Source organism: Bos taurus, chromosome 8 (genome assembly GCF_002263795.3).
Source record: "Bos taurus isolate L1 Dominette 01449 registration number 42190680 breed Hereford chromosome 8, ARS-UCD2.0, whole genome shotgun sequence".
NCBI lineage: Eukaryota > Metazoa > Chordata > Mammalia > Artiodactyla > Bovidae > Bos > Bos taurus.
In genome coordinates, this window is record NC_037335.1 from 69,879,326 (window position 1) to 69,896,635 (window position 17,310).

The 17,310-nt window shown below is 57.1% G+C and overlaps 1 protein-coding gene across 1 annotated transcript; it reads left to right on the top strand.

Moving 5' to 3' along the window:
• Positions 1-2,841: 2,841 nt before the first annotated feature.
• On the top strand, positions 2,842-15,991 carry PDLIM2 (PDZ and LIM domain 2). The gene is given in 10 exon segments (NM_001034430.2): positions 2,842-2,937; positions 4,366-4,460; positions 5,114-5,265; positions 7,331-7,400; positions 7,501-7,622; positions 7,778-7,856; positions 11,952-12,040; positions 12,276-12,421; positions 14,349-14,466; positions 15,453-15,991. Coding segments are annotated over 9 exon segments (1,047 nt in total). The 5' UTR covers positions 2,842-2,937; positions 4,366-4,367; the 3' UTR covers positions 15,631-15,991.
• Positions 15,992-17,310: the final 1,319 nt, after the last annotated feature.

The window sequence follows — 17,310 nt, forward strand, 5'->3', positions numbered from 1 at the left end:
GAGAAATTAAGTTGTCTGGGTCACATCATATTAAAATGCTGAAGTCAGGTCTGATGATTGTTGCTGCCTCTCTGTACAGCCTACCAAATGCCCGGGCAGTTCTTGTCCAGAGGCCCTGGAGAAGGAAGGTCATGCATGAGGTCCCTGAGGCGGGCCTGGGCTGGGCCTCTCTCACATTCTTCCTGGCAATCATGTCATCTGGGCCTGTCACTTAGGGCACCCCCACCCAAGGTGGGTGGGAAGAGGTGATGGTTCCTAATTCTGTCAAGACAGGTGGGAGAGGTCTGTGAATGATGGGGCTGTGGCCAGTCCCTGGCAGGTTCCTTGAGCCTGGGTGTGGCCTGGGCTCCAGTGTTGGTTAAACAGCAGCCTGAAGAATGAGACATGCTTTCAGTCCTCCGTCCACCCCAGTCCTCGCCATGGTCTGCTGATAGGGTGGCAGACCCAGCCCATGCCGTGGAAGTGACCCTTCTCCATGAACCTGTTAGCCTGTTCTTGATCACCCATCCCATCTCCTTTGAGTTGCCTGATGCCCTCAGAAAGAAAAAGATCTCAGGGCCGAGACTTCCTTTCCTTAAGGCAGATACCAAATCCACACCCTCTCCTTGGTGGGGCCCTGGAGCCTCTGCAGCAAATTAACCCTACGCCCTGCCTGTACATGATTCTTTCTCTGCCTTGACTTGGCACAAGGCAGGAGGGGTGACCTGGCTGGGGGGAGGGTCAGAGCCAGGAAGGACCTTAAGTCACTAGGGTGCTTATCCCAGTGAGGTGAGTGACTTGCCCAGAGGACCAGAGTGGCTAAGGGCAGAACAGTCCACCTTCTGTTCCATAGGGACGTGCCCCAGGGTCGGCTGACTTTCTCTTTGTTGTGAGTTTCATGATTGTAAATCACAGAGCAGAAATCCTGCTGATGAACCTGCAGATCTCTCTAGAGTCTATCCAAGGCAAAATCTGAGCCAAAAGATGTACAAAACCAAGTCCCTGTTACAAACTGGCAGGATGGGAGTGGGTGGGAAGGAGAGGGAAATTAATCCATAAGATCATTCAAATAATATCCCTTTTATAAAATTTCTTGGAGCAGCTGCTGAGGGGGCCAGGCACGGTGCTAGACCCAGGAATGGAGCAACAAGGCAAACAAAATCCACCCAGCCCTCCAAGGAACGGGCAACTTTATGAGGAGGGGAGTGTGTACAACAGGAGGGTAGTCTGTGTACCATCCCAGCTGATGCAGAGGAAACTGAGGCTGGGAGGGGCCGAGGAACTTGCTCGAGGTCACAGAGCTAGGTAGAGCAGATCTGGCATTTGCGGTTAGGTCTGCGGGTGAGCCCCGCCCCAGGCAGCACCTGTCCTACCCACAGCTTCCAGCTCCCTCAGGGGCTTCCAGCCTAGTTGGGAGGCAGGACAGATGCATCAGGCAAAGATGGGGAAGACTGGGATTTGTTAGTGTGAGAGCGGCTAACACACACCCAGAGCTGTGGGAGGCCGGGATGGGCAGGTAGCTGCGCTAGAGGCAGGCTGGTCCAGGGCGGGCATAGGCAGGTGGGAGGGGAAGTGAGGGGACACCTTGCAGAGGGAACTCAGAGGGAATGACTCACACCTGACACAGGCAAGTTACAGCTGTGCCTACAGGTGTGCTGTGTTGCAAACAGGCCGGCCTGACAGTGTTAGTCTCAGTCGTGTCCGACTCTTTGCAACCCCATGGACGGTAGCCCCCCAGGGCCCTCTGTCCATGGGATTCTCCAGGCAAGAATACTGAAGTATTCTTTCAGTATTCTTTCCCTTTTCCAGGGGATCTTCCAGACCCAGGGATTGAACCGGGGTCTCCTGCATTGCTGGAAGATTCCTTACTGCTGAGCCCCCAGATTAAAGTGGAGACCTGCGGGAGATAGGAGAGCTGGCTCTGGTGGGTCCTGAGGTTTCCCAGGGTGAGGTTTGCCTGGTTTGGCTCCACAGGGGACCATTTGCTGGATGGTTCTGAGCTGATGACACCTGGGGTGTCCTCCTTGACTGTCCTCTCCTGATCCCTAGAGCCAGGGACCCAGGTGGCTGGCAGAGGGCTGGGGGTACAGGGGAGCGTGGGCCAGTAGTGGTTATTGGGAGTGGCAGGCCCCGGGCAGGGGCGACCCAGAGGCTGAGAGGGAGGCAGTCAGGAATGGAACGGGCATCAGCGCACAAGATCGAGGGATGTGTGTAATCCCGGAGGGGGGTCGATCATCTCCAGCTGGAGTCCCTCTTCATCTCCTACTGGGCCTGGAACGTCGCCCTGAGTGGAGCAGGCTGGCGGTGCATCTCAGGCTGAGAAGCTCTGCGCAGCCAAAGCACCGCAGCAGTCGGTAGTCACCGCCCCTCCAGCGCGCTGGCCGGGCAAGGAGGCGGAGGCGCGGCCCCCGGGTTGGGATCTGTGGGTGTCAGGGCTGCATCTGCGCCAGCGTCTGAGCCTGGAGTGGGCGGAGGAGCCGGGCAGGCGGACCGCAGACAGACCCAGCCGGCCTTCCCCCACCTCGTCCCCGCCCCCGTCCCTTGGAAGGAGGACGAGTTTCGGGGGTCAGCAGGCTCAGCTGTCTGCGAAGTGGGGCTCCGGGCCCGTCACCAGAACGCCTCCCCTGTCCCCGGGAGGATGGGGCTACCCCAGAGAGGACGGCTGCAGCCTCTAGGGGGCTCTCGGGAGAGTAGCCCCGGGCCCCCAGCGGGCGCGGGCCAGGTGGCAGCGCCCGGGCTGGGCTGCACGGAGGAGGCGGCCTCCCCGGCCAGGGGCGGCGGCTGGGGCGGCGGCAGGGGCGGCCCTGGGATCACATGGGTGGAGGCAGGTCTCGGAGTCCCGGGCGGGCTCTCCCCTGAGTCAGGCAGACGGCGGCGGCGGCGGCGGGAGCAGCGGCTTCTCCTTGCCTCCCTCCTTCCCTTCCCTTCGCTCTCGGGCCTTGCCGCCCAGCCCGACAGGTGAGCGGGAGCCAGGTGAGCGCACCCACCTGTGCTCGGGGCGCATGGCTGGCGTCCTCCCCGGCCCCGGCGCCTTGGCCGTTCTGTGCGCCCGCGGCTCCCTGGGTGCCCGAACCTCTCTGCGCACGGCCGCTCCCCGCAGCCTCGCCTGCGGTCGGTTCCCCGCCTGGAGCTGGGCTTTCTCCTCCCGGGCGCTCCTACTCCAGCCCCCAGGCGCACCGGTACTTTGGTCTCAGAACTTAGAAGGAGCCTGAACTGGGCGAGCCGGGCCGACGGGCTGGGCACTTCTTAGCTGCCCCGGCGCAGAGTCCACTGACCAGCTCAAAGGTCTGGGAATCCAAGGCATTTGCTAGCCGCCACAGCCGACTTGGGGCCTGTGGGAGGGACAGAGAGGTTGGGCCCGGGCAAAAGGGGAAGCCGAAGGGTCGAGAAGTGGGCAGACAGCCTCACTTGCCCGGGCACCCTCTCCCCAGTCTCCTAAATGTAGGAAGTGGTCCCAGTGTGCTTGATAGATTTGGGCAGCATTTGTAGTCCATGGACCTCCCCAAGGGCAGCCCCAGGGTGGGTGCTTGGTAGGGTGGTGGCCCAGCTTGGCATTACAGCTTCCTGCCTGGGTTGGCTCCTGACTCCAGAACGAGAGGGTCAGGAAATCCTACAAGGGCCTGGTCTACAGGGACACTCCCTTACCCAGTGGAGGGGCCCTGGATGGGAGTCCTGTGGCCCCAGCTCGGCGGCAGCATCTGTCAGCTCGCCCTGCTGGTCAGCGCCCAGGGGTGGGTGTGCCCAGCGTGGCAGATGAGCCTGTCCTTCTTGCAAGAGCGGCTGGGAGGGCAACAGGCCATTGGGGGAGGTGGAAGCCTTGTCTTGCCACTTGAACCATGTTCCCAGGGGCACAGCAGGCAGCTGGGAGGCCCCCAGCCAGCTACTTGAAAGCCTGCTGTGGTGCAGCCCCTTTCTGTTCCCCGAGTGTTGTCCTCCCCCAGAGCAGGGAGGAAGTACCTTGTGCAGTCGGGTTTGGGGACCGGAAGCCAGCACTAGGGGCACTTAGCGTTGATAGTGGAGGAGGGGAGAGGAAGTGCTGACATCCACCACCTGCCAGCCCTGCCTGCCTGCCTGCTCTCAGCAAGCCCCAGTGTCTAGCACCCCAACAGCTGGCCTCCAGGGAGCTGCTCTGCTGAAGACAGACGCTAAGGGGGAAACTTAGAGTCCTGACTTCCCAGGGTGGGGGAAGTGGAACTGAGGCCTGCGGGAGAGGTTAGTCACTTCCTCTACCAACCTCCACCCGCTGACCCCCCCGCCCCCCCCACCCCCACCTCAGCCCCTAACTGGCTGCTCCGGGGACCTGTCACACACACCTCACCTCCACTTCACAGCATCCCCCTGGGGAGCTGAGGGGCTGGCTCCATCTCTCCATCCTTTCTGCCTCAGGTATGGCACTGACGGTGGATGTGGTGGGGCCAGCGCCCTGGGGCTTCCGAATCTCTGGGGGCAGGGACTTCCACACGCCTATCATGGTGACCAAGGTAAGTGCTAGTTCCAGGAGATGGGGAGGTGCCCCCAGAGTCAGGTTCTTCCCTGTCTGTCCAGTCCCCACAGACACCTTTCTCTTTTTTTTTTTTTGTTCTGGAGTCAAGGCCTGCTTCTGAGATTGTTGGCCGGGGTAGAGCTGGGGCCAGGTTGCCATGAGGATATGGTGGCCACTTCTAGGGAGTGAAAGGGAGCTGGGCCAAGTGCAGGGCCTGCTCTTTCTCCTTGGTCACCGACCCCATACCTACTGGCAGCCACTTTGGTGGTTAGTAGGGGAGGCCCCCTGAGCTCTTGGTGATTCTCCAAGGGCAGGCAGCACCTGCATGATTTGGTTTGCACAAGCAGGGCTCTTTTCAAGCACAGTTCCTGAAATTCTGCCATTGCATATTCTTTGAGAGGCCCTGTTAAAATCCCAGTGCTGGAGTCAGGGGTGGGGGGGCTGCCACTCCAGCTTCTGGACCCCTCCAGGAGGGGATAAGCTAATTAACTGGGTGGACACTGGTGGGCAGGGAGAGTGATGTTAAAGGGAGATATGCAGGCCAGCCTGGTGCAGGTCAGCTTCTGTGTTTCTTGGGCTGGACAAGGACATTTCCTCTCCTCATTCCCACCTGAGTGTCACCTGAGACGACTTGATCCTCATCCCCTCCAGGTAACTGAGCGGGGCAAGGCCGAGGCTGCTGACCTCCGGCCTGGTGACATTATTGTGTCCATCAACGGTGAGAGTGCAAAGGACATGCTTCACGCCGAGGCCCAGAGCAAGATTCGCCAGAGCCCCTCACCCCTGAGGCTGCAGCTGGACCGGTAGGCCCTCCACCTCCACTAGGCCTGCCAGTATTGCTCTGCCTTCTGCCAACCTGCTGCACAATGACTGCCCTTATCCCCTACCCTCGGCTCCAGTCTGGCCTCCCTGGGCCACTATGGTTCATCCCCGGGAAGGTTTAGGGCTCTGGGGCTGCAGCAGGACAGCTGAGGCCAACCGGGTGCCCAACCAGAGTTGGGTGAACAGTCAGGGTCGGGCAGGCTGGCATCAGCCACCTGGATGCCCGGGTTTGACTGGTTCCCAGTGTGTGGGGTACAGGGCGTGGGCATGAAGTGGGTTGAAGAGGAGGAAGGTGTGCCTGAGGCTGGGTCCCCAGGGTCCCTGCCTCCAACACCCTCTGTTCTGATCTTGGGATGGTGAGGAGTTTGGGGTCTCCCTCCCCATAGAACCCCCTGTGGCTCCCCATTTCCTCTCTGGACCCTGTTGGGGAAGGCAGATTCCCAGCCTGGAACCCTGGGCTGAGTTGGAGGGTGGACAGGTGGCTTCCTGGGGTGGAGCATCCCAGTGAGTCAGAGGGCAGGAATGCTGGGAGATCCCCCTGCCAGGAGAGCCCTCTGGGCGGGTCTTGAGCCTGAGTCAGGTACCTCCTATACCTCTGCCAATGCCTCCACCACCAGCTTCCCTCTGAGCTGGGGCTCCATGCCCTCTCCTCGCCTCTGCCACCCCTCCAGTGCTGTGGATGCTGGTTCCCGGGACCTCTCATGACCCCAGCCCCTTCAGTGCCTACGTCGTGCCACTTCTGGCTCCTGAGTGTTTACAGGAGTGCGGCCTGGAGGAGGAGGGTAGAGAATGGGTCATGGCATCTGGGAGGGGACCAAAATCCACAAGAAGCTGCAGAGTGGGGTGGGGGAGGGGTGAGGAGCTGCTGACACCATCACTTCCTCTCCTATGCTTCTTGGATGGGACCAGCCCCATCAGAGAGGTGGTACCCCCAGGCTTCCTCCAGTTCCACATGGGGGCAGGTCCAGACTCCCTGCTTCTTCTTTCTTTTGCTCAAACCCCTCCTAACCTCTCCCAACACCCCAGCCCCAGGAGACCTCTCAGGCACTCAGAAGCCCCAGGCAGGAAGTGGTGCTCTGGGCGGGGCCAGAGCCCAAGCTCCCCTCACTCAGGCCCTAAACTCTCTCCTGGGAAAGAGCCGAGGCTGTGGCTGGCATGGAGTGTGGGGACTGAGGTTCCTATTGACCTTGCTGGAAGTGGTCAGACCTCCAAGATTGGTGTAGTGGGACATGGTGGGCCCATTCCTCACCCTCAGCAGCTCCCAGCCCTCTAGTCACCTCCTGTTCAAGGCTCCAGTCAGATTCCACCGGAGGGGAGTCCCTGGGGAGCTGAGGCTGGGGGTTGGGGGTGCCTTGGTGATTAGCTGCCTTGTTCTTTAGGTCCTTCAGCTCCCTGCCTGGCAGGAAGTGGGGCTGGCTCCACCCTCTGTTTTATTGGGGGAAGCCTGCAGAAGGGGCAGAGAAGTGATTCTTTCAAAGGCTGAGCTGGCAGGGGACAGGCCCCTGGAGAAAAGGGGGCAGTGGGCCCAGCCATTGTAGGCCTTTAAGAATTTTGGCAACTCTCTCTCTCTGGTCTTGAGTTTCTCCAGGGGTGAAGGATAAAGGATTACTTATATATAGTCAGCTGTCCCCTACCAAACTGATCCACAAACTGATGCTGACCAGTGATATAGTTTGGGTGAAATGTTCCCCCACCACCACCAAAAAAAAATAAAGAAAAGGAAAAACAAAGGCAAGGCAGAGGGAGGGGTGATATTGTTTGGAGTTTTTAAAAAATTTGAATGTATTGAACTTCTTGCTGAAACGATGTCCTTTCTACTTTGTAGTGCTGAATTGTCCTTTGTTGTAAGAAATGATGGTGGCCGTTGATGATAGTTACTTGTGAATTTGGTAAAGTTGAGATTTAGCTACCTGATGTCTGAATGTTATGTACATTTTCCTAATCTTGAGAACCCAGTGTGGGGACAGCTGGAATCTACAGGCCCTACCAGCTTAGTGGAGGTGCCAGGACCCCGGTGACACTCACCTCCCTCTGTCTTCTCTTCAGGCCCCAGGCTGCCTCTCCCGGGCAGGCTAATGGGGAAAGCTCCCTGGAAGTGCTGGCCACTCGCTTCCAGGTAGGACGATGCCTCCTGCTGGGAGCCCCATACCCTGAAGTGATGGGGGCCCCTCCCTTGCTCCTCTCGGCCCTGCTCTTCCAGGCCCCTCTCTCCACAGAGCTCCAGGAGGACACACACTGACAGCCAGGCCTCCCTCAGCCCCCGACCATGCAGCCCCTTCTTCACCCTGCCCCCGACCAGCCCCCAGGCTCCCACTGGAGAGGTGGTGACCAGCCACAGGTGAGCGCAGCGGGTGGGCACCGCATCCAGAGGTGCAGGCTAGCCTCTCAGAGTCTCCGAAGCTGAGGTTAGGGGGCTCTGGGGGTCACCTCTGTTTCCTTAGGGCAGCCTGGTGGAGAGGACCCAGGCACCCTCTGTCCATTTCCCCATTTCAGTTTCCAGAGCCTGGCGTACTCCCTGGAACCTGCTTCTGCTGACCACTTGTACTATGGGGGCCGCCGTGGAAGCCGACAGGTGAGGATACCTGGTTGGTTGGTAGTGGTGCCTGTAGGGCCGCAGGTGGCTGGCCCCACCTGGGCAATCAGCACTGCGGTTTCCTAGCAGTGGTGGGCTCCTTTCCGGAGCTAGGAGGCCAGCGCTCTGGTGAGGGAGACAGTCCTTGTGCTGGCTAGACCCAGGTGGCCTTCTACATCTTACATTCCTACTCGCTGCCACCTCCTCCTTGCTGATGGCTTCCTCCCTTCTCCAGTGTTTCTCTTGGGCTGGGACCGAAATAGTTTTGCTGCTGTTGTTGGGATGATTCCCTTTGGCTCTGGCTGCATCTCTTGAACACATTCCTCCCCATTCCAAGCCCCATGCCCGCCCCCAACTCCCATCACCCATCCCCCCTCTTCCTCCTCTGACTCAGCCCCCAAGAACCACCAGAGAACCACCAGCCGGACTGTGATTCCAACTCCAGTTGCATTTGGCTTATTGTCTGTTTTTTCCCCCCTCCCCAGCCCTTTACTCCTGGTCCCACTGTCTGACAGACAGGACCCCCCAGGTCCCACTGTCTACGAGTGACAGCCCAACCCCCACCCCTTGGTGGTATTTCTCCTCTCCAGGGGCAGGGTTGGGGAGGTGAGGAGTGAGGCGGCCAAGAGTCCTGGCCACAGCTGCTGGGGGCAGAGTTTGTGGGGGCAGGTCCAGCCTTTGGGGTGAAGGGGATGAGGCCCAGCTGCTGGAATCCTACCTCAAGTTGATTCTGCATTCCAGAAAGCAGAGCCTTTGGAGATGGCTGGGGGAGGGTGCTAGAAACTGGGGGCTCTGGAGAAGGACAGAGCAGGGTCTTTTGGAGGCTTCGTAGTAGGGGCTCCCTGGTGACCCGCTGCAGGGCCTGCCCAGTGGCCCTCCATGCAACGTGGGCATAGAGATGTATATATTCAATGAGACACCATCTTTAAGGAATTTCAAACATAATTGTAGAGATAAGAGAGACATGCAAAACAACTTTGGAACAATTAAGCACTGAACGGTATGGTCTTAATTATAAAAGCAGGAGGCGTTCTGGGAGGGGACAGCTGAGTGTGGGCTGGGGTGGCCTGAGAAGGCTTTGTCAGGAATTTTGCTGGATGTCAGAGGTAGATTTCGGATTAGAGATGATGAGCTGGGGAGATGGGAACACAGCAGTTGGAGCAAGACCTGGCGTGTCTGGGCCTGGGGGCCTTCTCCACAGAGATAGGGGCTGAGACCAGCTAGGGATGAGCTTGGTCCATCCTGGCCTCCTTCCTCCCGGTGTCTGCAACCAGGGCAAAGGGGAAAGGCAGATGAGATGGGGAGTGGCTTTCAAAGTGGCAGCAGCAGCACCTTGGAACTTGTTAGAAATGCAGATTCTCAAGCTCCAGTCTAAACTTACTGGATCAGACAGGGGTGAGGGCCTGGGTGGGGTGGGGCCACCCATCTGAGTTCTCAGGAGCCCTCAGGGATCTGCTGTACACACAGCTTTGAGGACCACCCATGTGGTGTGAAGAGGAGCTCTGGGCGGGGTGGCAGGGAGACCTGGGTTAGTCTTACCTCTACCGTGTCACTTTGGACAAGGCCCCCTTCCTCCACTCTCTGGGCCTCAGAGTTGGACCTGAGGCTCTGAATTCCCTTCTTTGATCCTGAGGCCTCTTGTCATTCTTTCGACAAATATTTGTGGAGCAGCTGATTCGGTCAGGCACCCTTCTAGGCTCTAGGGATACATTGGTGGAAAAGCAGAAATTCCTAACCCCGTGAAACTTGCCTTCTGGTCTACGACAATGAGGCTGTGGTCAGATGGGGTGGAGTCACCAGACACATAGCTCCCTCTTGGGAACCACTCATGCACTTGAGTACCTTAAAGGCTCTGAAAAGTCCTGTGAGAAAGATGCTTAATTTTATTAATTTCCTAAACTTGTTTAACTGCAGAATTTCTCCTGGGGTTCCCCATTGTCCACTCCCCCAAGCACTCAGTTATTAACATCCCCCGCAATACATTTTGAGAAGTATTGGCTAGTGACAGCTCTTGATGAGCAGATAAACAGCTTTGGAGATGAAAGGTGGTTTGGTAAAGGGAAGTGTCACCTATGGGTGCCTCGAGGGGAGGAGGGAGGTAGGGAAGGGAGGGGAAAGGTGAAGCTGCTCCAAGTCAGGGCGTTGGGCTTTTCTCTTTACAGGCTTGCCAGGTGGCTCACCTGTAAAAGTACTCGCCTGCCATGCAGGAGACACAGGAGACGTGGGTTCAATCCCTGGGTCAGAAAGATCCCCTGGAGAAGGAAATGGCAACCCACTCCATTATTCTTGCTTGGGAAATCCCATGGACAGAGGAGCCTGGTGGGCTACTGCCCATGGGGTCAGAAGAGTTGGGCACGACTTAGTGACTAAACCACCACCACCTTGGGGATGAGGTGGTCTGGCAGGTAGAAGGGGGCAGAGGTGACTACAGATGAGGTACCACTGCCCCAGGCTGCAGTGGTCATGGCCTTGCCTCTGGCTCCCGAGTTGGCTAAGGCATCACTGGGCTCAGGAAGTAGGACATTACCAGTCCTTATGGTGCCCTTCAGAAACCAGAAGTTGCCCCCTTCTCAACAGGCACACTCTTGGGTGACCAGATATGAAGTAAAAACAGCCCTTGTTTCACTGGCTAGCATGAGGACATGGCCTACGAAGGGAGCCAGGGTGGATTTCAGCTCTCCCTCCCTGCTGGCCAGTGCCCCCATGCAGGGCACATGCTGGCCTGTCTGGGACAGCAAGATGAACATTGTTCTTGAGTACCTGGTGCTGGCTGTCCTTCCTAAGGGAACAGCCTCACCATCTGTCAATTGACTGCATGGCACCAGCCGGGCACCCAGGAGCCCAGCGAGGAGTCCTAGCCCAGCCTCCCACTCCCTGAGGGACTTGGACCAGCCAGTTTCCTTTCTGACCTTTAATCTCCTTACTGTAGAAGCCGAGGAACAGAAGAATGCAGGCTGGTGCAGGGGGTCTGGTGCAGTGAGAGTTTAGGGCTTTTTTTTTTTTAAGACTTTGAAGTTTGTTTTCAGCTTAAGAAGTCATGAAGTTTTTCCACTTGACAGTATACTTCAGCCCCAACTTTTTAAAAATAAAGCATTTGATTTGGCCGCGCTGGGTCATAGTTGCGGCATGCAGGAACTTCTGTCTTTGTTGCAGCATGCAAACTCTTAGTTGTGGCCTGTGGGATCTAGTTCCCTGACCAGGGATCAAACCTGGGCCCCTTGTTTTGGAAGCTTGGAGTCTTAGACACTGGAACACCAGGAAAGTCCCATCCCTGACTTTGAATTTTAAAGTCGAAAGTGTTTGGCTTTCTGGGAAACTGTGCCCTCAGCCTGGTCTTGGCGAGCCTAGTTGTCTCTGAGGCTCTCCTCTCCTTTGGGGATGGCTACAGAGAGAGTGCAAGATGCAGGCCAGAAAGCAGAGCAACAGGGAGACTGCAGGCAAGATTTCCAGGTAGAGAACAGGTGTGAGAGGCCCAGAGGGCAAGCACACACTGAGCAGTGGACTCTGCTGTGAGCCCCAAACAGGCCTGGCTCCTCAAGGCTCCATGGGCCAGGACCAGACTTCCCAGGGCAGTCGGGAGAGGCTGGTGAGCCCAGACCCTAGTGTTATCAGAGGAGAGATCTCCCCCCGCATGTGGGGGAGATGGGACTTTTGTGTGGCCCCAACTCTGACACCAAGAAGGGTCTTGGCCCTTTATGTTTCCTTTTCCTCATTGCAAAAGGGTCAGCTTACTTTCTCTCTGCTTGTCTGCCTCCCCCCGCGCCAGTAAGCAACGTCTTTGCAAACACAATCCGTGAGATGGCAGAGGAGCCGGCATGGTTGCCCCACATGCTCGTCTTCATTCTGTCCCGTGCCTGTTCCCCTTTGGGCAGCAGCTCACCCTTCCAGAGCTGGGTGCTGGCCTCCCTCCCTTCTCGGACCCAGTAGGAGCAGCTGCTGGCTTTTGCTGGTGCAGCAGGGGGAGCCTGCTGGTCAGCGAGGGCCGGGGGCCCCCTGGTGTTGGCCTGGGGAACAGCTGAGCCTGGCCGCTCAGATGGGTGTGCTGGCCCAGGGCCCCACTGCTGACTCCTCCCCTGGTGCCTCTCCTTCCCACAGGCCAGCCTCAGCCCTGCTGGCGACTCAGCGGTGCTGGTACTGCCGCCACCGCCCTCCCCGGGTGCCCGTTCCTCCAGCTCCAGGCTCAGGTACCACTGGGGTCTGGAGGGAGGGATGGGATCTTGGAGGGTCTGGGAGCAATAGGAGACTGTCAGGTTTCCCGGAGAAGGGTGGGGGGGTCCCAGCTCTGTAAGCCCAGTTGGCTTCCCTTTGACCCCCAGAATCCTTTATCCCGCCCCGGGACATTCTTTCTCTGCCCTCCTGCTCCTCCTAACCCCCGGGCATGGGTCCCTCACTCCTGGCTGGCTCCCTCCATCCCTGCAGTGTGGTCTCAGAAGGCGAAAGCCACCTCCTGAGAGAGGACTCAGAAGTCTTCAAAATGCTGCAAGAAAACCGCGAGGCACGAATGGCCCCCCGGCAGTCCAGCTCCTTCCGGCTCCTGCAGGAAGCCCTAGAAGCTGAGGAGAGAGGTGAGCCCCTGGGGGCTTGGGCAGGAGGACATTCCCCCAGGACACTCTGAACTGCTGACCAGATGTGTTAATAAATTAGCATTTAAATCAGTATTTTTTAAGGCTCTGACTTATAGAAGCCACCTTCCCTGAACTTCAGGAGCCTCTGGTCTGGTAGGGGTTACTGGGTTGCACCCAAAGGTGCTGGCTAGGTTCAAGGACGTGCCAAGGGAACCATAAAGGTAGGTGGTGGGCCCTGGGTCTCCAAGGAGGACTTCATGGAAGAAGAAGGGTTTGCCTTGGCCCTTGAAGAAAGATCAAGTCTTTCACAAACGGCCTTAAGAGGGTGGCCGGGAGCTGTGTGGAATGTGGAGGTCTGAGCCAGAGGGTTTTCGGGTGGGATCAAGAGGACTCTGGCTGCATGGAGGGGGGCTGTGGAGGTTAAGTCCTAGCTGTGAAGCCTTGCATCCAGGCTGAGGAGTGTCCTAACCCAGGAGGGCTGGGTTAAATAGTGACAGAGGATACATGAGGGGCCAAAGTAGGCAACAGAGGTATGGTCTCCCACCAGTGGGTGAGTTGTTAATTCATCAGACGTTTACTGACTCATCCAGTGGACCAGCCTTGAGCTATGTGGCAATCGAAGGTGGTCGGGACCACCACCTACTACTACTACTACTAATCTACTCCCGAGGAACTCCGTGTATTGGGCAGACTGGCTGCTCAGCATTCTGGGAAGTGGATGTTTGTGTGTGTGTGTGTATCTATGTGTGATGCCGGGGGAGGCGGGGCGCAGGGCACTGCCTCCTTCCAGGGGAGAGATGAGGAGGGCCTGGCCTTGGCAGTGGTATCAAGGGGACAAATGATGGGACTGTCAGAAGTATTTGATCAGCAGAATGACTGGTACCTGGTCAAAGAGAAAATGTCAGTCACTCAGTCGTGTTTGACTCTGCAACCCCATGGACTGTAGCCCCCCAGGTTCCTCTGTCCATGGGATTCTCCAGGCAGGAATACTGGAGGGGAACCTGGTAACTGGTTCCAAGTCTGATGTTTTGCTCCTGGAGGTGTTCACAGAGGGAAAGGAGACAGGGTAAGAAGCTTTGGAGCAAAGCACATCCATCACCACCCCAAGGCCTTGGCAGGCCCTGGAAGGGGGCACAGAGAGAGGTGGGGAGGGGGGCAAAGTGTGTCCATCACCACCCCAAGGCCTCAGCATGCCCTGGAAGTGGGTACAGAGAGAGGCGGGGTGGGGGTGGGGGCGGTGAGGGCAATGCAGACAGATGGTGACTTCACCCCTGAAATCTTGGCATCCTCAGCTGTAGACAGGGACCATACCTGCCAGGTAACATCTGTGCTTCACCTTCACTTTGTTCCAAGGCTCAGACACCATAATGCACATGAGAGCCCTTTGAAAAGTGCACAGAGGTGGTATGGTATGTGTTATTATCTGTTATTACCATGTCTCTTAGTGTCATTATGACTGGATCAGTAGAAAGGAACCTCCTGCTTGGTCTGATGTGTCAGACACTCAGCACAGACGCTGCTCAGGCTGCCTTAGCTTGGGTAGCTCAGCCTTGAATCTGCTCCCTGCCCTTGACCAGCCTCAGCCAAGGGTCTGGCATGATCATCTCCTTCCTCCATGACCCCCGCTCATACCCAGGGTTGCGTTGAGGTCCACTTGGAAGTGTGCCTTTGACAACGAGTCTCTTTGGACCTAGTGCTGGGGGAGGTGGAGTGAGCATCAAAAATACAGCCTGGGGACTTACCTGGTGGTCCAGTGGTTAAGACTCTGCCTTTCAATGCAGGAGGGTACGTGTTTGGTCCCTGGTTGGGAGACTAAGATCCCACATGCCTTGTGGCCAAAAAAAAGAAAAAAAAAAAAAAAAATACAGCCTGATGCTGCTGCTATGGACAAGCTCTGATGTGTCTGTCTGTCCTCCCCCCTGTCCAGGTGGAACACCTGCCTACCTGCCCAGCTCGCTGAGTCCGCAGTCCTCCCTGCCCACCTCCAGGGCTCTGGCCAGCCCACCCAAGCTCCACACGTGTGAGAAGTGCAACACCAGCATCGCGTGAGTGTTGGCGGCCTGGGGCGCAGGGCCTGGGATAGGGAGGGCAGGGCCCAGATGCTCTGTGTGAATCCACTAGCCAGAGGCCCAGGGGGGAGCACTGCCACAGGGGACTTGTGATGGGCTCAGGGGTCGTTTCAGCCTTCTTGGGATGCTTGCACTGGCTTTTTCCTGCAGTCTCTCCTCTTGCTCCATTTCTTTCCCTGCCTTCCTGGAGGAGGAAGAAATGCTACTGTTTTTGATTTCTCTCCAATCATCATCTCAATGCCTCTGGAGATCTGCTCCGCCTCCTCCTGGAAAATCTTGCTCTTAATCCCTTCTTCCCGCTCTTAGGCTGCCTTTTCCAGAGGTGGGTGCATTTTTTCTTAGTGGGTGGCGTGATAATGTAGCTCAGAGAAAACATTCTCTGGAAAATTGAACCTTGGCCATCCCACCTTCCTGGTAAATTTCTTCCATGCTCAGTGTTGATGGTCAGATAACTCTAGGCAAGTCCCTGGCCTCTATGTTTCATCTGCAGAATGGGAGACTGCCCACCCCTGCTGTGCATGCCTGAGGAAAGGGATCCTATGCCTTGGTTCTCAAAGAGCTGCAGCTGGGCCCCTGAGGGATTTCAGCCAACACCCCCAGAATTTCCCCTTCAGGAGGTCCCCAGCCCCAGGATTTGCATCTCCAATTCATCCCCTGGTGACACAATGCTGTGGGTCTTGGCACCTGGGACTGCACTTGGAGAATCACTATTCTGTTAACAGTCCAGAAGATTCAGGATGGTGCTTGTCTGCCTTTGTGCGGGGGAGGAATGACTTTAAGATTGGGGTCCCTGAGGGTAGGCTTGAGGAGTCAGGTGTTTGAGATTTTGGGACCTTCCAGGGTCCTGGCTCTGGGCTGGGGACTAGGCTCCCTGAGAATGGGAATGGTGGCATCGTGCCAGGCACTCCTGTCCCTCCCTCCTGCCCCCCAGGTTAATGGCTGTCCCCTCCCTGTCCCTGCAGGAACCAGGCCGTCCGTATCCAGGAGGGGCGGTACCGCCATCCTGGCTGCTACACCTGTGCTGACTGCGGGCTGAACCTGAAGATGCGAGGGCACTTCTGGGTGGGGGACGAGCTGTACTGCGAGAAGCATGCCCGCCAACGCTACTCTGCACCCCCAACCCTCAATTCCCAGGCCTGAGCTCTCAGCCCACCCTCCACTCTGTGGGCACCTCCACGCCAAACCCATGCTAATAGCACGTTGGCCTGGAAAGGTGATGGGGAGCGGGGTGAAGCCAGAGGCTGGGACCTACCTGAGCTGCAAGTGAGGGCAGTCCACATCCCCAGGCCTCTGCTGGATACTGTTGCATCCTCTTGATGGATGGGCTCTGCATCAAAGCCCGAAGTGGGTGCTGCATTGGACATCTTTGTGCACCGGGGATTAAGCAGGTTGGGACACAGATATAAGTGTCCAGAAGGAGAGGGGTGGGCCAGAGGCTACAGGTATTCACTGTGTAAAGTTTTCAACATATGAGCACTAAAAATATATACTGTACGTGAACAAAATAAAGTAGGTGCCCCTCTCTTCTCTCCTTCCCTGCCCCAGCCCCTGGAAATGAGCTTCCCATAATCCTAGGTGGAGAGTCTCTCTTTTTTTTATTTTAAAAAAATGTTTTTTAATTTTGCACTGGGTCTTCACTGCAATGAGTGGGCTTTCTTGAGTTGCACTGTGAGGGCTTTTCTTGTGATGCACGGGCTCTGCAGCATGCAGGCTCAGTAGCTGTGGTGTGCTGGCTTAGAAACCCTGTGCCATGTGGGATCTTAGTTCCCTGACCAGGGATCAAACTCACGTACCCTGTGTTGGGAGGCAGATTCTTAATCACCCCACCCCTAGGGACACCCCTGGAGAGTATTCACATGTAACAATTTTTCGCCCTCTTATTCCCCCCCACCCCAAGCCCACTCCTACCAGATTGCTTCGCCATGTGACACTCCCTACTGAAGAGACTGGCTCCTTTTAGTGGATGGTCATGTTCTCCCTGGACCATTTTGTAAAGATGCCTGTTTTATTGGGATGATCCCTGGTAGAGGAATGAGTGTCTCACTGGGAGCCTGGAGAGGGATGAGGGTGACAGAGCGCTGGAAGCAAACAGGAGGCAGGCCCTGAAACCGCTTCTGCCCAGGCCCATCTCAGTAAGACAGCATCTTCCTCTGCCAGCCCTGCCTGGGCTGGCGCTCTGCCCCTCGCTCTACTTCGTATGGATGCTGCCAGCCCTGCTGACTTACTCAGAGGAGCTGGGGAGGCAAGTGAGGAGACAACACCTAAAGCTGTGGTCCCCAACCTTTTTGGCACCATGGATTAATTTTGTGGAAGAAAAGTTTTCCACGGATTGGGGCAGAGAGGGGAATGGTTTGGGGATGATTCAAGCGTTTTTCATTTACTGTGCACTTGATTTCTGTCTTGTGGCAATCTCAGGATATTCTGCCCTGACATTAGGGCTAGGGTTCATGCTCCTGTGAGAATCCAATGCCTCGGCTGCTGACAGGAGGTGGAGCTCAGGTGGTAATGGCAGTGTTGGGGAATGGCTATAAATACAGATGCTTTGCTCACTGGGCCTCCTGCTCACCTCCTGCTATGCAGCCTGGTTCCTAACAGGGCACGGACTGGTACCAGTCTAAGACCGGAGGGTTAAGGACCCCTGATCTAAAGAACTTTGTGTACTTGCCCAAGGCTGTCTGTACCCATTTGAGAAAGATCATCCCTAGGGGTAACCTTGGACAGGGCTGTGAGTTAGCTTTGCCTGGGAGGGACAACCCAGCAGTGCCCCCACCCTCCCAGCCAGGGTTTGTCTGCCAGCCTCTCCCCTGGGAGCCCCAGCTG